At 51.0% G+C, this 22,029-nt stretch overlaps 1 protein-coding gene across 1 annotated transcript; it reads right to left on the reverse strand.

Moving 5' to 3' along the window:
- Window positions 1–9,198: 9,198 nt before the first annotated feature.
- TRIM72 (tripartite motif containing 72) lies at window positions 9,199–19,420 on the reverse strand. Its single transcript, XM_070362074.1, has 7 exons — window positions 19,177–19,420; window positions 18,351–18,747; window positions 15,052–15,147; window positions 14,733–14,963; window positions 14,248–14,270; window positions 12,479–12,597; window positions 9,199–11,387 (listed from the first exon to the last, which is right to left on the reverse strand). Exons 2-7 carry the CDS (start codon window positions 18,738–18,740, stop codon window positions 10,798–10,800), a joined length of 1,449 nt encoding a protein of 482 aa, XP_070218175.1. The 5' UTR covers window positions 18,741–18,747; window positions 19,177–19,420; the 3' UTR covers window positions 9,199–10,797.
- Between the last annotated feature and the right edge of the window lie 2,609 nt (window positions 19,421–22,029).

The following is a 22,029-nucleotide window of genomic DNA, read 5'->3' on the forward strand; positions in this document are numbered from 1 at the left end:
CTGCCTGCAATGTGAGAGACCTGGGTTTGATCCCTGGGTTGGGAAGATCTCCTGGAGGAGGGCATGGCAACCCACTCCAGTGTTCTTGTGGAGACTCCCCATGGACAGAGGAGCCTGATGGGTTACAGTCCATGGGGTCACAAAGAGTCAGACACAACTGAGTGACTAAGCACACAAAAATTAACAAGTGGCATTATAAGCATATTACTTAGAGTTATGAAGATAAGTACCAAGATTAATAGAAGCGAATGCAAGCCAGGGGAAGGGGAGGAAAATGAGGAATGACAGGTTTTTTGTAACAAAATATACCTGTTTGACTCTTTAGCCCAAAGTTCTTCAAACTTTTCTGAATGTCACCACAGTAAAAAAACAAAACAAAACAAAAAACTGAATTTTACTGTACAACCCAGTACAGACCCTCAGGTACTAGAGAGGTTGTAGATCCATGGAATCTCTAATATACTACTGGTTAGCATGAAAACCAGAGAACCCAGGTTTTAAACACTGCCTAACTTCCCCAGCTATTTCACTTTTAGGTATTTGGCAAAACACATTTAGCACATTTGTGCCAAGAGACACATGCTAGAATATTCACATCCATTCTGTTCATAAGGACTGAAAACTGGAAGTGAGTCAATGCCCAACAATAGGAGAACGGGTAAATAGAACATTTTACAGTCAGTGCAACGCCCTAGATGAATCCTAGTAAAAAATGCTAAGTCGGATTAGCAGGTCACTGGTATTACATGGTGCTAAGGAATGCTTGTTGATTTTGTTAGGTGTGATAATGGTAATATGGTTACGCCAGGAAATGTCAGGAGAAGGCAATGGCAGCCCACTCCAGTACTCTTGCCTGGAAAATCCCACGGACGGAGGAGCCTGGTAGGCTGCAGTCCATGGGGTCCCACGGAGTCGGACACGACTGAAGCGACGTAGCAGCAGCAGCAGCAGGAAATGTCAACAGCTTTTAGAAATGAGTATTAAAGTAGGTACAAGTGATTAAATGTAAAATTTTTTGACATCTGAATTGTAGTCTTTATTTGAGTTACATTTACAAATTTATGTCTCCTAATATGACAAGGCAGCTCTTTAACACATGCTCAGCAAATTTATATCAGCAGTAGGAAGGGCTTTGAAGAAATGATAAGATGACTAAGATTCACAGGAAAAGAGAAAGAAAAATATGATAGATGAAGCAACTGTGGCAGAATCTTGTTAATGGCTGAAGGTGGTTGATAGGTACATAGAGATCCATGTTATTTTACTTTGCTCTGTTTTGTGGGTTTGAAATTTCTGTAACAATGAAATTTTTAATAAACAAGCCAGTCTCAGAAAACAAAATATTTTCATGCTTCTTTTATACGTCAGAAGCCCAGTAAAATGAAACCAAAGACATCTGTGATCATTAAAAGAAAAAAAAAAAGGAAAATGAAAACACAAATCCAGGCTAGTGGTCCCCTCTGAGAGGCAGGCAGGAGCTGGGACAGGGGAGAAGCCTCTGTGAGGAAGTTCTTAGAAATAAGCTGTGTTGGGTTAGACGCCAGTTTCACAGGTGCTCAACTTTTTAAAAAATTTTAATTTATTTATTTTTGGCTGACTGGGTCTTTGCTGCTGTGTGTGGACTTTCTTTAGTAGCAGCAAGCGGGGCTGCGCTTTGCTGTGGTGCAAGGTCATCATAGTCAACAAAAGAGTCCGAAATGCAGTACTTGGATACAGTCTCAAAAACGACAGAATGATCTCTGTTCGTTTCAAAGGCAAACCATTCAGTATCACAGTACTTCAAGTCTATGCCCTGAACAGTAATGCTGAAGAAGCTGAATGGTTCTACGAAGATCTACAAGACCTTCTAGAACTAACACCCCAAAAAGATGTCCTTTTCATTATAGGGGACTGGAATGCAAAAGTAGGAAGTCAAGAGATACCTGGAGTAACAGGCAAATTTGTCCTTGGAGTACAGAATGAGGCAGGGCAAAGGCTAATAGAGTTTTGCCAAGAGAATGCACTGGTCATAGCAAACACCCTCTTCCAACAACACAAGAGAAGACTCTACACATGGACATCACCAGATGGTCAATAATGAAATCAGATTGATTATATTCTTTGCAGCCAAAGATGGACAAGCTCTTTACAGTCAGCAAAAACAAGACCGGGAGCTGACTGTGGCTCAGATCATGAACTCCTTATTGCCAAATCCAGACTTAAATTGAAGAAAGTAGGGAAAACCACTAGACCATTCAGGTGTGACCCAAATAAAATCCTTTATGATTATACAGTGGAAGTGAGAAATAGATTCAAGGGATTAGATCTGATAGAGTGCCTGATGAACTATGGACAGAGGTTCATGACATTGTACAGGAGGCAGGGATCAAGACCATCCCCATGGAAAAGAAATGCAAAAAAGCAAAATGGCTGTCTGAGGAGGCCTTACAAATAAATAGCTGTGAAAAGAAGAGAAGCGAAAAGCAAAGGAGAAAAGGAAAGATATACTCATTTGAATGCAGATCTCCAAAGAATAGCAAGGAGAGATAAGAAAGCCTTCCTCAGTGATCAATGCAAAGAAATATAGGAAAACAATAGAATAGGAAAGACTAGAGATCTCTTCAAGAAAATTAGAGATACCAAGGGACTATTTCATGCAAAGATGGGCTTGATAAAGGACAGAAATGGTATGGACCTAAAAGAAGCAGAAGATATTAAGAAGAGGTGGCAAGAATACACAGAAGAACTATACAGAAAAGATCTTCATGACCCAGATAACCACAATGGTGTGATCACTCACCTAGAGACAGACATCCTGGAATTTGAAGTCAAGTAAGACTTAGGAAGCATCACTACGAACAAAGCTAGTGGAGGTGATGGAATTCCAGTTGAGCTATTTCAAATCCTGAAAGATGATGCTGTGAAAGTACTGCACTCAACATGCCAGCAAATTTGAAAAATTCAGCAGTGGCCACAGGACAGGAAAAGGTCAGTTTTCATTCCAATCCCAAAGAAAGGCAATGCCAAAGAATGCTCAAACTATGCACAACTGCATTCATCTCACACACGTTAAGTAATGCTCAAAATTCTCCAAGCCAGGCTCCAACACTACATGAACCATGAACTTCCAGATGTTTAAGCTGGATTTAGAAAAGGCAGAGGAACCAGAGATCAAATTGCCAACATCCACTGGATAACAGAAAAAGCGAGAGAGTTCCAGAAAAGCATATATTTCTGCTTTATTGACTATGCCAAAGCCTTTAACTGTGTGGATCACAACAAACTGTGGAAAATTCAGAAAGAGATGGGAATACCAGACCACCTGACCTGCCTCTTGAGAAATCTGTATGCAGGTCAAGAAGCAACAGTTAGAACTGAACATGGAACAACAGACTGGTTCCAAATAGGGAAATAAGTACATCAAGGCTGTATATTGTCACCCTGCTTATTTAACTTATATGCAGAGTACATCATGAGAAATGCGGGGCTGGAGGAAGCACAAGCTGGAATCAAGATTGCTGGGAGAAATATCAATAACCTCAGATATACAGATGACACCACCCTTATGGCAGAAAGCAAAAAAGAACTAAAGAGCCCCTTGATGAAAATGAAAGAGGAGAGTGAAAAAGTTGTGTTAAAATTCAACATTTAGAAAATTAATATCATGGCATCTGGTCCCATCACTTCATGGCAAATAGATGGGGAAACAGTGGAAACAATGGCAGACTTTATTTTTTCGCACTCCAAAATCACTGCAGATGGTGACTGCAGCCATGAAATTAAAAGATGCTTGCTCCTTGGGAGAAAAGTTATGACCAACCTAGACAGCGTATTAAAAAGCAGAGACATTACTTTGCCAACAAAGGTCCATCTAGTCAAAGCTATGGTTTTTCCAGTGGTCATGTATGGATGTGAGAGTTGGACTATAAAGAAAGCTGAGTGCTGAAGAATTGATGCTTTTGAACTGTGGTGTTGCAGAAGACTCTTGAGAGTCCCTTGGACTGCAAAGAGATCCAACCAGTCCATCCTAAAGGAGATCAATCCTGGGTGTTCATTAGAAGGACTGATGCTGAAGCTGAAACTCCAATACTTTGGCCACCTGATGCAGAGAGCTGACTCATTTGAAAAGACCCTGATGCTTGGAAAGATTGAGGGCAGGAACAGAAGGGGACGACAGAAGATGAGATGGTTGGATGGCATCACCAACTCAATGGACATGAGTGTGAGTGAACTCCGGGAGTTGGTGATGGACAGGGAGGCCTGGCGTGCTGCTGTCCATGGGGTTGCAAAGAGTAAGACACGACTGTGTGACTGAACTGAACTGACTGAACTGAAGGACTTCTCATCACAGTTGCTTCTCTGGTTGCAGAGCACTGGGTCTAGGCACCAGCTTCAGTAGTTGTGGCTTAGCTGCCCCTGGACATGTGAGATCTTCCCAGACCAGGGATCGAACCCGCATTGGCAGATAGCCTCTCAACCACTGGGCCACCAGGAAAGTTCCAGTGCTCAGATTTTTTAATAAGTATGTAACATGAGACAAGAGGGGTATACATAGACCATTTGATGATAGTGGACTAGTAAAGTGTTGTGCATAATCCAATTTTGTGCACCTGAGGTTTAAAAACAGTATATGGGACTCACAAATACAGACACCAAACTAGAGGTTACCAACAGGGAGAGGGAAGGGCAAAGAAGCAAGATAGGGGTATAGGATTAAGAAATATAAACTACTATGTATAAAATGTGTGTCCAAAATAAATAATTTAATTAAATATATGGTTTCTGTGCTGGAGATCTTATACCTGTAAAAGTATAAGTGATATCTCAAAAAGATTTCTGAAGTGGGAATTGGGAAAAAGATTTCCCAGTCTTTTTTGTTCATTTGTTCTTCTAATTCCTGTGGCTAATTCCTGGGAGCTGACTCAATTTCCTCACCCATAAAATTAGCAATTTGGCCGAATCATTCCTGAAGTGCCTGTTAAGGAAGGAAAGTTGGGACTTCCCTGGCAGTCCAGTGGTTAAGACTGTGCTTCCAACTTAGAGGACTGCCGGTTTGATACCTGGTCAGGGAACTAAGATCCCACATGCTCTGCAGCCAAAAAAAAAAAAAAAAAAAAAAAAAAAAAAAACAGAGACTGAATACTGGACAGAGAAGCAAAAGTACAACAGGTGTCTCTAGCAATAAGTTTCCAGTGCCCCCCAAGAGTGGAAAAACCTCCTCCCATAACACCCTCCCCCAGGGTCCCACCTCCTGATTCCCACCCACCCTCTTTCTAGGACCCTGGGTCTGGCCTCCACTCTTTCCTGCGTCCTCACTCTTGGATCACCAGTGACAAGCCTATTCCCCATGTCCCCACACCCAGCATCTGCCCCTCAGTCTCTCTGCTCCTCCCAGAAACCCAGTCATCCTGGTCTAGCCTTCAGTCATTCTAGGGAAATTTATTCTGCCTCCAGTTTCTGAAGACCAGTGCCAGGCTTGATGGTGTGTGAAGCCACCTCCACACTCCCTTCTCCAGGCCTGGATGGTGCTCTCAGGCCCCTAGGTGCAGGCAGGGCCCAAGAGGATAACTTAATCCTCACAGCAGGGGTGACTCAGGCCAAAGGAACAGCCCGGGAGCCTGCTTGGCTGCTGTGTCCCTCCCAGGTCGGTTCCACTTGCCCCCTTGTCCTCTTTCTCTCTCACCCACATCTAGGAACTGAGAATCCTCTAGAAGCCCTTCTGCTGCCTTCACTTTTTAAAAATTTATTTATTTTAATTGGAGGATAATTACTTTACAATATTGTGATGGTTTTTGCCATACATCAACATGAATCAGCCATAGGTATACATGTGCCCCCCTCTCCTGAACCCCTCTCTCACCTCCCTCCCCACCCCATCCCAACAGGTTGTCACAGAGCACCGGTTTTGGGTTCCCTGCATCATGCATCAAACTCCCACTGGCTATCTATTTTACATATGATAATGTATATGTTTCAATACTATTCTCTCAAATCATCTCCCCCTCTCCTTCTCCCACTGAGTCCAAACGTCTCTTCTTTACGTCTGTGTTTCCTTTGGTGCCCTGCATGTAGGATCGTCGGTACCATCTTTCTAGATCCCATATATGTGTTAATACACGATATTTGTCTTTCTTTTTCTGGCTTACTTCACTCTGTATAATAGGCTCTAGGTTCATCCACCTCCTTAGAACTGACTCAAATGTGTTCCTTTTTATAGCTGAGTAACATTCCATTGGGGCTTCCCAGGTGGCTCAGTGGGTAAAGAACCTGTCTCTAATTCAGGAGACTCAGGAGACACAGGTTCGATCCCTGGGCCGGGAAGATCCCCTGGAGGAGGGCATGGAAACCCACTCCAGTATTCTTGCCTGGAGAATCCCAAGAACAGAGGAGCCTGGCAGGCTACAGTCCATAGGGTCGCAAAGAGTCAGACGTGACTGAGCACACACACATGCTAAGTCTTAGGACCTCCACTACTTAGTACCTACCCTAGAGAAGCCCTTGCACGTGTGCACACAGAGACACATCCACAGATGTTCACAGCAGCATCGTTTGTAATAACAAAGGTTAGAGATAAAATACCAGTTAATCAGGGAATGTCACGTTCACATGGTGGACTACTACCCAGCAATCAAAGGGAGAAGGTTCTTTCTGCACAGGAACGTGGACAAATCTCCTGACTGACTGAACTAAAAAAAACAGACCTTGCAGAATATGTAGAATAATGTGTCATATTCATGTAGAGTATGACATCATTTATACAGAAAGAAAAACACTATATTATATATTATCTGTGGGACACATAAATGCACAGAAAGTCCTGGAAAACTACTCATCAAACTGACAACAGGGATCATTTCTGATGAGCAGGCTAGTGAGATGCTAGTTGTGAGCCCTAGGGTTATGAGGATAAATTAGATAAAGGAGATACTGGATATAAAATTATTGAGGGGCTCCCCTGGTGGCTCAGTGTTAAAGAATCCACCTGCCAATGTGGGCGACATGGGTTAAATCCCGGATCTGGGACAATCCCATATGCCACAGAGCAGCCAAGCCCGAGCACCATGACTATTGAGCCTGTGCTCTAGAGCCTGGGAGCTGCAGCTACTGACGCCCGCACGCCCTAGAGCCTGTGCTCCGCAACAAGAGAAGCCACCGCTGTGAGAAGCCCACACACCCCAACTAGAGAGTAGCCCCCGCTCACCACAACTGCAGAAAAGCCTATGCAGCAACGAAGACCCAGCACAGTCAAAAACAAAGAAAGAAAAAATTTTTTAAAGAAAAATAAAGTTGTTGACACATAACAAGCTCTCAATAAATGTTTTTCCCTGTAGTTTAGCATGGCCCTGGCAGGCGCTAGTTTTCTTGGACATTCAGGAGTCAGGAGGCACCGGAAACCTCTCTGCGGCCAGTTGTGATGGGTTCCCAGGGTCTCCACAAAGGGGAAGAACTCAGGGAGGAGGTTCTGGCCCTTTTCTGGAGGAATCCATCTCTCTGTCCCCATTTCACCTTCCTCTAGCCCCACGGAGATTCTGGCTGAGCCAGGTGGCCCCCAACCAACAAGGAACACCCAGATCAGGCAGGGTTTCCCATAAACTCGCCCCATGCTGACTGTCTTTGGCTCAGGGATTCCATCTGTCACAGTCAGCCAAGGGCAAGGTCACCGGGTCATTCCCCTCAAGGCACACAGCCCAAGCCAGGATAACTTTCCATAGAAAGAACCTGTGAAGACCGTGAAAAGAAAGTTCCCTGCTGTTAACTCCAACTCATGGAACAGATGGCTGAGGGCAGCAGCAGAAGAGCGATGAGACCCTTCCCTGCCCTTCTGCACAGAGCCCAGTTCCCAGCCAACGACCGAGCATGGTAGGGGCACAAAGGTAGGCTCAGGGACACCCAGGGCTCCTCTGAGAGGCAGCTTTCTGGAGGAGTCCCCACAACAGTTCCTCCAAACTCCCCTCTCTTCTTCACTCTGGGTCAGACAGGGATCATAATCTATGGCCCCATTTTCTCTTTCACAGGCATCTTCCCTCAAAACAATCTGGGCACATTGAATCCTATCTTGGCCTCTGCTTCTCACAGTCCCTTCTTCTTAGAAAGGGTCTAGAACCACCTGGGCACCAACCGCCCTCCGCAGACACCCACGACTGGGATTCAGCCGGTGGTTGCACATAGTACAGAGGTGCTGGAGTCGAGAGGGAATAAGCATGGTGGTGTTGGGACTTCCCTGGTGGTTGAGAATCTGCCTCCCGCTGCAGAGGACACAGGTTCGATCCCTCCTTGAGGAGCTAAAATCCCACAGGCTGCCGAGCACCTAAGCCCACGCGCCACAACTACTGAGCCCGAGTGCCACAACTAAACACTCCGCAACTAAGATCAGATGCAGCCAAATAAACGAATTTTTTTTTAATGTGGTATTTCTGGAGAGTATTGTAGGATGAGTAGGGCAGGGAAGGGAAAAGCCATTCCTAGTGGAGAGTTGCATAATGTGGGGTGGGTGCAGGGACCCCAAGAGTTCAGTAGGGCCAGAGTGTAGACATATGTGTAGAGAAGGCATAAGATGAGGCTGGAGGGGGACTTCCCTGGCAGTCCAGTGGTTAGGACTCTGGACTTTCACTGCTGAGGGCCTGGGGTTCAATCACGGGTGGGTGAAATAAGATCCCACAAGCCTCCTGCAAGCAACTTGGAATCCTTGGAAGTTTTGAAAAACTGAATCACATGATCATACTTGGATTTTTAGAAAGATTTTATGGGTCCATCAAGACTAAAGGCTGGACAGGCAGTGAGAAGATTGTCATTGTTTACTTGCTCAGTCTTGTCCAACTCTTCCTGACACCATGGAATGTAGCCTGCCAGGCTCCTCTGTCCATGGGATTTCCCAAGCAAGAATATTGGAGCGGGTTGCCACTTCCTTCTGCAGGGGATCTTCCTGACCCAGGGATCAAACTCGCAACTCCTGCATAGGCAGGCAAATTCTTTACCTCTGAGCCACTGGAGAAGCCCATGTGAAAGTGTAGTCGCTCAGTGGGTGTCCGACTCTTTGTGACCCCGCAGACGGTAGCCCACCAGGCTCCTCTGTCCATGGGATTCTCCAGGCAAGAATATTGGAATGGGTTACCATTCCCTTCTCCAGGGGATCTTCCCAACCCAGTTATCAAACCCTGGTCTCTAGAACTGCAGACAAATGATCAGTCGTCTCTTGACACAGATTTAATAAGGAAGGAGTCAGACTGTAATCGCGTTTATTCACGCTGCTGGATTTGACCATCAACGAATCCCTTCACTTAACAGTTTTATTTTCTAACAAGAAAGAGTTTCTCAGACGAATTCTCTCTTGTGTCCCAGAGCCAGGGCACAACAGGCCTTCCTCTGGGAGACACAGCCAGGAGTGTACCCCCAGCCAGATCCTTTCTTACCCTACACCTTCCTCTCCCCTCCACCCCCAGAAAATTCCCACACTGGCGTCAGTTGCCAGAGGGTCCCAGACTTCACACAGCAGCATCAGCAGCAACCCCACTGGCCATAGCAAATGTCCCCAGGCCTTCATCCTTTCTTAGGATGGGAGGGGCAGCAGTTCCACCTGCCTGAACCCCCAAAGCCTCTCCCTCCAGGGAAAAGGGGCTCCCACTCTTGGCTTCAGTGGTTATTTTAGACCCAAAGGCCTAAAAAAATGTTCATACTTAAGGAAGCAACTCGGGAAGGGAGGGTGATGAGATGGGGGCTTCCTCTGCTTCACAAGCAACAGGCCCCAGGGCAGGGCTAGCATCAGGCTCTTTTTCTTGGTTGGCAACTGGGGGGTGTCCTCCACATCTGAGACACTCAGTCAACATAATCCAGAGGCAAAGGGCAATAAATGGGGGGTTGGTTTATTCACCCAGCAAAGGCTCTGGCTTCCCAGGAGGCACTAGTGGTGAAGAGCCTGCCTGCCAATGCAGGAGACGTGGGTCCGATCCCTGGGTCAGCAAGATCCCCTGGAGGAGGGCATGGCAACCCACTCCAGTAGTCTTGCCTGGAGAATCCCATGGACAGAGGAGCCTGGCAGACTATAGTCCACAGAGTCGAAGAGAGTCGGAGACAACTGAAGCACTTTGGCACACAGGCTCTGACAGTTTTTAAATGGCTGTGTGTGGCCTGGAAGAATGTATTTTGGGTTTTCTGTGCCTCATGGCTGACAGCTTCGTGATAATTCTGTGTAAGAGCAAGCTGACTGAACAGAAGGCCGGCTGAGTCAGCAAGGCTTCAGGTGTGATCCAGCTTGTGAGAGCAGCATCAGCGGTCCCCGAGGACTTGCTAGAAGGGCCCACTTTTGACCCACCCCCGACCTACTGAACCAGAAATTCTGCCATCTGGGCTTTAGCCAAGGCATTCCGAGGTGCTCTGAAAAGGTGATTTTGGTACAAATGCTCCAGTCGGAGAATCACCCCAGTGGAAGGCCTCTTGCGGTGGTGAGACCAGACCAGACCTCGGAGGCCCCCCAAGGCGGAAAGGACCGGGAGGCTTCCGGGCCTCCTGACTCCCACAGAGTTCTCCAGCTGCTCCCCTCTCTCCTCCCCAAGCCCCCTGACCCTTCCTCAATCTCAACTTCTTCCCCGATCGCTGGGGCTTCCCAGTTCGCCAGCTAGAGTTTCTCCATTGACCTGACTTCAGGTCTCCCCTTCCCATTACCACCCCAACCTCTGGCGGGCTGTCTCCAGCACATGCTAACCCCCAACTTCTCAGAATGTTTGGAGTCCCGTCCCCAACCCCCTCCGCCCTGCCTTCAACCCCGGCGACCCCGACCAGACCGGCAGGGCCCCTCACCCCTCCCCGAACCCGACCGGCAGCTCAAGCCTCCGAGCCGGAGCCGCCGCTGACTTCGGGCCCCACGAGCAGCAGCGGCTGCGCATTTTTGCCCTTGTCGTGCCAGCACACATCGAAGAAGGGGTACACGGGCCCCGGCAGGCGCTCATGGAAGGCGAAGAGCAGCTCCAGCGCGTCGGGGTCGCTGGCGTCGTAGAAGGAGAGGACGCCGTCGCCGAAGCTCAAGTAGATCCCGATGCGCGTGGGCCGCCTCTCCGGGGTGCGCAGCGCGCGCGGCTCCTTGGCTTCGACGTGAGCCTCCAGGATCTTGCCGTCGCGCAGCCCGAGCAGCCAGAGCCCCTGCGAGGGCACCGCGTGCAGCCGGCCGCGGCGACCGGCCTGGGCGCCGATCACGCCCAGCGCCCAGCGCGGCTTGTCGCCCACCTCCACCTCCCAGTAGTGCTCGCCCTCGGAGAGCAGCTGGTGCGTCACCACCGCCACCGCCTTGTCGAACTGGCGGGGGTCCTCTCCGGCCGGCGGCGCCTTCTGCTCCGAGCACTCCACGCAGCGGCCCGAATTGGACAGCACGAGGCTCGGGTGCGCCGTGCTCGGGTCAAAGGTCAGCTCCTGCCGCGCTGCCACCGAAAGGAAGCGGGTCAGACCCTGAGGGTGGGCTTCCCTGCGAGCCTTCTCCCAACCCGCCTGCTGGGGGTACAGCTCCTCTCATCCTCCCAGCATCTCTGGGCAGTGAGCCCGCCTCCGCTTACTGACTCGGGCCAAAGGCCACACCTCTCAGGGCTTCAATTTGTTCAGCTGTAAAATGAGGCCATAATTCCCTCCTTCCAGGGTTGTGGGGAGGACTAAGTGGATACAAGGCCATGGCACTCAACATCTAAGGCCTTAGAGCAGGAGATAGTCAGGAAGCCTGGTCCTAAGATAGTCTCAACCTCACCCGGCTGTGTGACCAAGTCAGGTTTGACCAGTCTCTGGGCCTTAGTCTTCTCTTGGCTTAAGCAGAGGTCCCTTCATTCCCCCCAGTGAGGCCAGGTATACATCGCCTGGAGCTCTAACTCCCCAGTGGGCTCTATCTCTTGCGGAGAAGAAGCCCTTGGGTCTCCCGGGCCACAGGACAGAGTCAGTGTCTGACCCCAGGGTTCCAGCTCCGCAGGTCCTCAGCTCCCAGTGAGCAGGGCATATCGTCCCCACTGGTGGGGCACAGCAGGGGCAGGGACGGTCCATGGGTCTTGCAGGGCTCAAACCCAGGCCCCAGCTTCCCCTGCTGCCGGCAGCAGCATCCTTTCAGTAAGCAGGACTTACTGTCAGGACTTCCCTGGTGATCCAGTGGCTAAGACTCTGCACTCCCAATGCAGGGTGCCTGAGGTTTGATCCTGGTTGGAGAACTAAAATCCTATAGCCAGGAACTAAAGATTCCACGTGCCACAGTGAAGATGGAAGAGCCCTCATGCCCCAGCTAAGATCCAGTGGCACAGCCAAAAAAAAAAGCAGTGCCCTCTCCATGTCAGTCACCCACCTGAAAACCCCATGCCCTTTAAAGTCCTTCTCTGAGCACAGGTTACAAGGGTACTAACCCCGAGGGAAAGGGGCAGTGGGCACCTTCTAGGGTGATCTCCCCAGTTGGGATTGAGAGGCCTCTCTGTATGCGGCTGGGGCCTCCCATCAACCACACCATCACAAGCACAAACCCAGGGTGGGCCCCTCCCAGTACCTGGCATCAGAGCCCGGAACATCTTCCTCCACACCTGGAATTTGAAGTCATCTGAGATGATGGGCAGCTGGATGTCCAGACGGGCAGGTGGTGGTGACTCTGCCAGGATCTTCTGCAGCCTGGGGGTGGGGAGAGGGGAGGAAGGGTCAGTGAAGGGACTCCCTGGAAGAGACACAGAGTAGGGGGAGGGCAAGGGGCAGTACCCAGAAGACAGAAGGAAGGAGCTGTGGTCAAGTTCCAAGATGTGCCCCCCCTCATCATACCCTGGTTTAAAGCCCTTCTGTTTTCATTTGTTTGGAAAGATGAAAAAGGTGTGGAGATGGATGGTGGTGATAGTTACACAACAAGGTGGATGTACTTAATGCCACTGCACTTAAAATGTACCCCCCAAAAAAAAGGTTAAAATGGGGAATTTCCTGGCAGCCAAGTGGTTAGGACTCTTCCCTTTCACTGCCAGTCCCTGGTCAGGAAACTAAGATCCTGCAAGCCACGCAGTGAGGCAAAAAGAAAAAGAAAAAAACTTGGTTAAAATGGTAAATTTTATGTTATGTATATTTTGTTGTTTTTGTTGTTTAGTCTCTAAGTCATGTCCAACTCTTTTGCGAGCCCATGGATTTTAGGAGATCAAACCAGCCAATCCTAAAGGAAATCAGTCCTGAATATTCATTGGAAGGACTGATGCTGAAGTTGAAACTCCAATACTTTGGCTACCTGATGCAAAGAACTGACTCATTGGAAAAAAACACTGATGCTGGGCAAGATTGAAGGCAGGAGAAGGGGATGACAGAGATTGAGATGGTTGGATGGCATCACTGACTCGATGGACATGAGTTTGAACAAGCTCCAGGAGTTGGTGATAGACAGGGAAACCTGGCGTGCTACAGTCCCTGGGGTCACAAAGATGGACACAACTGAGCAACTGAATTGAACTGGGTTAGGGTTAGTCCATGGGATTTTCCAGGCAAGAATACTGGAGTGGGTTGCCATTTCCTCCTCCAGGGGATCTTCCTGACCCAGGGATTGAATCCATGTCTCCTGCATTGGCAAGCAGATTCTTTACCACTAAGCCACCAGGGAAGCCCATGTATATTTTACCAGTATTTTTTCAAAGCCTTCTCTTGGGATAAGGTCCAGCTCCTCCCCCTTCACAGTTTGGCCCCCTCCAGCCACACCAGCTTCATCTTCACTTCCTCTTAGCAGTCTGCACTTGCTGTTCCCTCTGCCTCCAATGCTCTTCCACCAACTCTTTACTTGCATGCTATGTCGCTTCAGCCATGTCTGACTCTTTGCAACCCTATGGACAGTAGCCCACCAGCCTTCTCTGTCCATGGGATTCTCTAGGCAAGAATATTGGAGTGGGTTCCCATGCCCTCCTCCAGGGGATCTTTCCAACCCAGGGATCAAATCCACGTCTCTTATGTCTCCTGGATTGGCAGGCGGGTTCTTTACTGCCAGCACCACCTGGGAAGCCTGTTCACTCCTTCAGCATCCAGCTCTAACATGCACACCTTTGGAAAGCCTGGCCCCGCCACCACCCCCCACCCCCACACCCCCCCCAATAGCAGCACTGAGTGATGCCTGTGTCCCTGCCCACATCTGTCTCCAGCAGTGGTCTGGGAGGTCCCTGAGGAGAAAGACAGGTCAAGTTCATGTGCGCACAAAGTGCAGGGGAATCCCAGTGGACTGAATAGGAGGAGAGGGTGAACCAGCCGGTGTCCCTGGCAGACAAGGGCAGGATGGGAACAGGGGCAGGGCCAGGCTGATCTCACCTGCTGGTCACCAGGCAGTATTTCTGGAAAGAGAGAAAAAGAATGGAGATGAGCAGGCAAGGGGGACACTGGGGGGCTTCTGAGGCTGGGGCAGAACACAGAAATGCTGGGTGCGGGGTCAGGAAGAATCAGAAAAGACAAAAGAAACCCAGAATTCAAGGCCACCCCTAGCCCTTTACTGCTATGTGAATTAGAAAAAATACACCCTTCCTAAAGAAACTAATTCCATCTGATAAAGTGTCCTAATAAAAATGCAGACCTACAAGGTCTATGATACAAATGATGCCCTCTTAGATACAGCGTCCTTGGGCAGTGCCCCACCTAAACAACCAGAAGGGCCATCCTGGGGCACACCCCTCCTCAGTGTGTGACCCTGGCTCATCCCTGCCTGTCTCTGTACCTTGGGGTCCCTATGTGACAACGGAATGAGGTCTCCAAAGCCTAAACCCTGGCTGAGGGGCAGAGGGAAGCCATCCAGTGCTCACCATGAGGAACTCTGTCTGAGGCTTGTCTGCCACCTCCTCCAGCACCTTCTCCATCTGCCGCAGCTGCTCCAGGTAAGAGTTCAGGCTCCCCAGCTCCCGCCGCAAGGCGACCCCCGCCTCACCCCGCACTCGCTCGGCTTCACGATCCAAGGAGCCTTCCAGGGCAGCCAGGAACAAACGCATCTTGCCCAGTTGTTCCCCCACTGCCCCCCTGAACTGACGCACCGTCTCCTGGGGGGGCAGACAGGAAAGAGCATTTGCCTGGGGACCCCCAGCCTGGACCCCTAGTCCCCGGGCTTTGCTGGGACGAGTCCCTCACCTCCACTTCCAGCAGCTGATGCTCCAGCAGGGCCACGCTCTTCTCCTTCCGCATACAAGCCTCCTGCAGCTGCATCTTCTGCTGTGGGAGCTGCGTCTGGTGGGGGGAGGGCAGATATAAAGAAGTGATGCTACCGCCCACCTCCCCCACCAAACCCATACCTCCCCGCCTTAACCTGCCCCCTCTGGCTCAGCTTCAATGCCAGCTCCTCTTTCCCCGCCTTAACCTGCCCCCTCTGGCTCAGCTTCAATGCCAGCTCCTCTTCCAGCCAGGCTGGCAACTTATCATCCCCCAAACACAGTTGCTGGTCTCAAGCACTTGCCAGTACCGGTTCTGAGGTCTGGAATATCCCCCCCTCCCATTGTCTATCTCCATTAAGTCCTCCCCAGCCTTGTCTTTCCTGATTGCATCCCCCCAGCAGGCAGCCCTTCAGCATAGATCTTTGGGAAGACGATTATCACAGATGTAGTTGGGTCTCCTCCCCCAGAGAGGTAAGGGCTTGGCGCATAGCGGGTTTCAGGGGGTAGTGGAGGATGTGTTCAGGAGACAGGCAGCCTCCTATTCCTGTCCTTCACCCTATACCTAAAAGCAGAATCTTAGCAAAACCCTCTAACCAGCCTCCCTGCACACTTGTAGGCTCTAAGGGTAGTAGTGTAATGTGAGTTGCTCAGTCGTGTCCAACTCTTTGCAACCCCATGGACCCACCAGCCTCCTCTGTCCATGGGATTCTCCAGGCAAGAATACTGGAGCCATTCTCTTCTCCAGGAGTTCTTCCTGACCCAGGGATCAAACCCAGGTCTCCTGCATTGCAGGCGGATTCTTTACTATTTGAGCCACCAAACAGAGTTTCCCTGGTTCTGAGGGTAGGCAATTGAATAAAAATGTCTTCTGGGACTTCCCTGGTGGCCCAATGGTTAAGACTCTCAGCTGCCAATGCAGGGGGTGTAGGTTCTATCCCTGGTTGAGGAACTAAGATCCCACAGGCAGTGCAGCATGGCCAAAGGCTTAAAAAGAAAGTCTTCTGCATGGACAAACCAAACAAACCTGTGGGTCAGCTCCTACTCTAGGTCTGTCAGTTTGGGATCCTGAAATGCAGGCATAGGGGAGTTCCTAATACCTCCAGCCAAAGCCAGTTTGCTGGGAGGTGCACGGCCCTGGAATCAGACTGTTCCAGTCCTGTCGCCCTGACTTCCAACCTCAATTTTCCTCTTTTGCAGAATGGGAACGGTTATCCCCCACCTACCTTACCTGTGGTTTTGGGGACAAATTGGCAGCCTCCTCCCCACCTCCTCTAAAGGAAACTAGGAGACCCTCTAGGCACTGTTTGCTATAAATCCCCACCGAAATTGGACCATGGGCTACTGCGGCCAGCTGCCAGGTCAGTCTCCTTCCCCAGACATCTTCCAGGGCCACAGCCCTGTCTGCTGCTGGACAGGGTGGCCCTGGAGGCTCTCAGCTGTTTGAGGTTCATGGGTGACAGAGCTGAGCCATGGGGACCAAGCACAACGGCACCCTAGAGGCTGGGGGCTGAACAGAGAAGGTTCTTGGAACATCCCGTGGTGAGGAGGTGTGGGGAGCAGTGCTCAACACAGTGCACGATGGGTCTCACCGACAGGCTGGTGTCCTTCTACTCCAAGGCAAGCAGGAGGCCACATGACTTTGGGGGTTGTGAGTCCCCCGTTGCCCAGCAGATCCCATTCAACCACTCTTGAGTCTTGGCACATGGTCTCTGGACTAACCCCTCTTCCTCCCCAAGGACCCAGGTGTTCTGCCTTACCCCAGGTTTCTTGTCCCTCATGTGGCTCAGATGATAAAGAATCTGCCTGCAACGTGAAAGTCGTGAGTTCGATCCCTAGGTTGGGAAGATTCCCTGGAGAAGGAAATGGCAACCCACTCCATTATTCTTGCCTGGAAACTTCCATGGATAGAGGAGCCTGGCAGGCTACAGTCCATGGGGTCACAGAATCAGACACACTTTCACTTTTCCCCCTCCTTCCAGGTATCTCTACTTCAGACCTCCAGCTACCTGCTCCCTGGGGCTTAGGGTGGACTGATGCAGACTCTGAAAGACTGTATCCTAACCCGCCTGCCCCTTTGAGGCTTCTGGACTCCCTGGTGCCCCGTTCCACTTCATGGACTCTCTTCTCTTTTTGCAGATAAAGATGGATGAGGATAGGCGTTCTGGGGTCACCAGCAGAGGGGAGCCTGGGTTGGGTGGGCTCCTGGGAGGAGGAGCCTCCTGCAGTGGGCTAGGAGACTACCAGCCAGCACCCCGAGGGACTGGGAAGGCTGGAGTACGAGGGACGGTGAGGCTGGGCCCCTGGAGGATTTGGGGGGCTTAAGGGCGGGTCTACCCCATCTAGAAGTCTGGAGACTAAGGAGATGTGTCTTGCAACGCTGAAGGTTATGGGCAAACATTACCACCACCACCACCCTCAACAGCCGCCTGGAGCAGAGAGTGGCAGCTTCTCCATCGCAGAGACCGTGGACTGCTCCGAGCCTCCGGACTCCGCCTCCACCAGGCCCTGCACCTGTCGTTTATTCTTCCAACAACCCTATAAATGGCTTCATGACATATCTCCCTGGGCCTGTCCTGTGCTACACTCCTGTAGCTCTACACGCGTGTGATCTGCCACACGTACGCCAGGCGAGCCAGCGTGTGCCTGCGTCTCCATTTGCCAGTGTCTGGGCATCCGCGGAGATGGCAAACCTCGGGGCACGCACACTGTGTGTGGAGCCTGGAGGCGTTCAGAACTTCCAGCTCCAACCACAAAAACAGCCTGCACTTGGGTCTCGGTACCAACCCGGGGCTGTGCACAGAGTTCCGCGCGCAGGCGTGCCTTGGCCTCCCAGGTGAGGCTGCATCTGGTAACTGTCAGGTCATTACAAATTTGGTAGCTCCAGGGGCGCGGGAGCCGGGCGGTCCCGGACAGCGAGGCTCCTCTTATCCAGGGCTACGCCCAGCAGCCGAGCCTGTTCGCGTGGGCCGCAGGCACCGACCCTGTCCTCCGCTAGGGCCCCAGCGAGGCAGACTCCACTCTGCCACTGCGCTCTTCTCGCATCCCCGCGTGTGCTCCAGCGACCGCGCTCGTCTCGCCGAGGCCGGTCTCCGAGCACTTCTTCCAGGCTTTGGTCTCCGCCAGGCCCCGCCTTCAGCTCATCTTCCCTGGCCGCCCCGCCCCGCCCGCGTCCCTGGCACCTCCAGGGGCCCCGGGCCCTGAAGTTGAGGCCGGATCGGCCCGACCCTGACCCATCCAACCATCCCATTCGACCCCGATCCCCGCCGGAGGGGCCCGCACCTTGAGGCGCGCGTGGGCTTCGGCGGCCGGCAGCAGGCGGTGGCCGCGGTGGGAGCCGAGCGAGGCGCACACGCCGCACACGAGCGCGCGGTCCTGCTCGCAGTAGATGCTCAGCGGGTCCAGGTGCTCCTCGCAGTGGCCCTGCGGCACCTGCGCCAGCCCCTCCACCAGACGCGCCAGCTGCAGGTTGGTGCTGAGCGCCTGCGGCCGCGTGGGGGCCTGGCAGCTCGGGCAGAGCACCGTGCCGTCCGCCGCCGGCTCCCCGGCCACGCGGCTCAGGCAGGCGCGACAGAAGCTGTGGCCGCACTCGGCAGTCACGGGCGCGTCGAACAGCTGCAGGCACAGCGGGCAGGACAGCTCCTGGTGCAGGAGGCCGGGCGCGGCCGACATGGCGGGCCTGCGTGGAGGAGGGGTCCGTCAGGGAGACGAGACCCGGGCCCAACCTCTAGAGGCCTCTCAACCCACACAGAAAGGGACTCTGGCTCAGGCCAAGGGAGAAAGGGAGACTCCCTTTCAGGCCCAAAGGCAGCCTCAACTGCAGTTCTCGTCCCCAGCCCACCCCTCCACCCCACCCAAATAGCCCCTGTCAGGGACCTGGCTCAACCCCTGTTCCTAAACTTGAGGCTGGCTTTCAAACCCCGTCCTACCCCCAAATGTCGTTCCCCTGACTTGGCCCCTGGCCTCAGCCCCAACCCCAAATTCTCCAGTGTCCCTGCCCTCTCCTCTTCTCTCACCTATCTAGGACTCGAAGTAAGCCCCTGTCCCCGTGTCCCTCCCCTTCCCCTTATCCCCAGCCACCATCCCCCACCAGGACCCCAGGACTCACAGGTCTGGCTGGAGATCTTGGCTAAAAAGAGACTCCCAAGAGGCCCAGTCAAGGTCAAGCCTAACTGTAGGTGGCTCTGAGCTGTGTCTGAAGAGAAGCAAGCACCAAGCTCAGAGCAAGGACGTGGGCACCACGGGTGGTTGGTGCCCGGTGAAGAGCAGACAGACCCTCCAAGGCTGAGCCCTGGCCCCAGGACTATATATAGCTTGCCCGGCCCATCCCCTCACATCACTTCTGGAAACTGCTCTAAAAGTGAGGACTGAGCGGTCAGCGGACAAGCGTCACATGGCAAAGCCACCTGTCCTGGCCCATCACACTCTGCTGTCCCCTGCCCAGCCTGGAGCCAGAACTCAGAGCTAGCAGAGAGACAGGGCCTCTGAAACCACAGAAAAGACAGAAACATGATTGGAAGGAGTCTCCGCTTTCTCCCCAACTTCACCATTTCCAGCCTCCCCTGTTCCCTCCCTGTGGCCCCCTCCCCAGCTTATCACCCACTTATTCCCCAAACTTAAGGCACAAAGTCACACGGGACAGAGTCTCCTCCAACCCCGAAAGCTTTCCTTCTTGCAGGACTGAGGGGAGGGTCTTTCCCCAGCTGGAGTTTCCAGTGCTCAGCACAAGCCCTAGAGCCACGTGGGCCTCCCTGAGTGCTCAGGAAAGGAACGACAGAGGGACAGTTGAATTAATGAATGAACTATATCCAGAGCCGGAGGTTAAAACTCCATCCTGCTCTGGGAGCCTCAAGGCTTATCCTTCAAATCTCAGTGTAAATTGCATTCAGCATAAAAACCAAAGTCCTCTTACCCTGTTCATCGCTCACCTCTCCCCCTGCTCACTCCAGCCTTGCCCTTTGCACTTCTAACCCCTCTGCCTGGAACATTCTTGAAAACCCTATTATTGGAAGCTGCTGCATAGCACAGGGAGCTTAGTCTGATGTTTTGTGATGACTTGGAAGAGTAGGATGAGAGGATGGGAGGGCAGCTCAAGAGAGCAGGGATGTATGTATACTTAGAGCTGATAAACTGTTGTACAGCAGAAACTAACACAACATTGTAAAGCAATTATATCCAATTAAAATATAAATAAAAAACAGTTTTGGCATGACCACTTCCCTCTTTCCCTCAGATCTTCCCCAATGTCACCATTTTCAGTGGGGCTTTTCCTAACTCCCTGATTTTAAATCTCACATCTTCCTTCCTCGATTTATTTTTCTCCATAACATTTATCACAATCTGACACATACATATTTCACTTGTTAGTTTCTTGTCTGTCTTCTCCTACCAGAACATAGATTTTGTTCACTGCTCCTTTCTAACTTCCAACAAAGTCTGGGGCACACAGCAGTTGCTCAGTAAACACTCAATGAATGAAAAATCACAAGGACTCCCTCTGTCCTTCTCTTCTGACCTCTCAGCATTTTCCTGGATTTATTTCCCCCTCGACCACTCTGTTTCTTTTAGTCTGAGTTTCCATAAGGGTCAGATCAATTGTCCCACGAGAGTAACCAGACACCCCCACCACAGAAACAAGGTGGAATTATTTCCCCTGATTATAAAGGAGGAGGCAGCTGTCCCCCCCTCCCCTTCTTCAAGGTCATCACACTCCAGCTTTTTGGCAAGTAAATAAATCTCCCCAGAAGCCAGAGAGCTCCTAGCACACCTTCTCTTTTGTGGCTCGCCTCTGAGTTCTGCAGCTCATTCCATCTTTATTTTTAGTTAATTAATTAATTTGGCTGCATTGGGTCTTGGCTGCTGCATGCCAGAATCTTCATTGCATCATTTGGAATCTTTCATTATGGCGCACTCTAGATGTGGTGCTTGGACTTAGTTGCTCTGCAGCATGTGGGATCTTTCTCCTGGAGGAGGAAATGGCAACCCACTTCATTATAGTGCCAGGAAAATCCCATGGACAGAGGAGCCTGATGGGGGGGGAGGGCAGGGCAGGGGGCGGGTACAGTCCATGGGGTCGCTAAGAGTTGGACATGACTGAGTGACTGAATACACACACATATGGGATTTTAACTCCCCGACTAGGAATCAAACCCATGCCCCCTGCATTGTGAGGCAGATTCTTAACCACTGGACCACCAGGGAAGTCCCTCATTCCTTAAACGCTTGCATGTTAAGTTCTTGCATGTTGCATGCTGGCCAGTTTAGGAAGCTGCTCCAGGCTTCCTGGTACCTTGGGAGCTTAATCTGGGAACTTTGCTCAGGCTGTAATAATTTGGGCGTCTCAGGAAGAGATAAGTGAGGTTTTATGATTCTTTTGGATGAGAGCAATTAACTATATTAAAAGCTGTATTATATAGCACCATCCTTATGGCAGAAAGTGAAGAGGAACTAAAGAGCCTCTTGATGAATGAAAGAGGAGAGTGAAAAAGTTGGCTTAAAACTCAACATTCAAAAAAATAAGATCATAGCATCTGGTCCCATCACTTCATGGCAAATAGATGGGGAAACAATGGAAACAGTGACAGACTTTATTTTCTTGGGCTCTTAAAATCACTGCAGATGGTGATTGCAGCCATGAAATTAAAAGACGCTTGCTTCTTGGAAGAAAAGCTATGACCAACCTAGACAGCATATTAAAAAGCAGAGACATTACTTTGCCAACAAAGGTCGAGTAGTTATGTGTGGATATGAGAGCCGGACCATAAAGAAAGCTGAGCACCAAAGAACTGATGGTTTTGAACTGTGGTGTTGGAAAAGACTCTTGAGAGTCCCTTGGACTGCAAGGAGATCCAACCAGTCCATCCTAAAGGAAATCAGTCCTGAATATTCATTGGAAAGACTGATGCTGAAGCCGAAACTCCAATACTTTGGCCACCTAATGCGAAGAACTGACTCATTGGAA

Source organism: Bos mutus, chromosome 25, assembly GCF_027580195.1.
Source record: "Bos mutus isolate GX-2022 chromosome 25, NWIPB_WYAK_1.1, whole genome shotgun sequence".
Lineage (NCBI taxonomy): Eukaryota > Metazoa > Chordata > Mammalia > Artiodactyla > Bovidae > Bos > Bos mutus.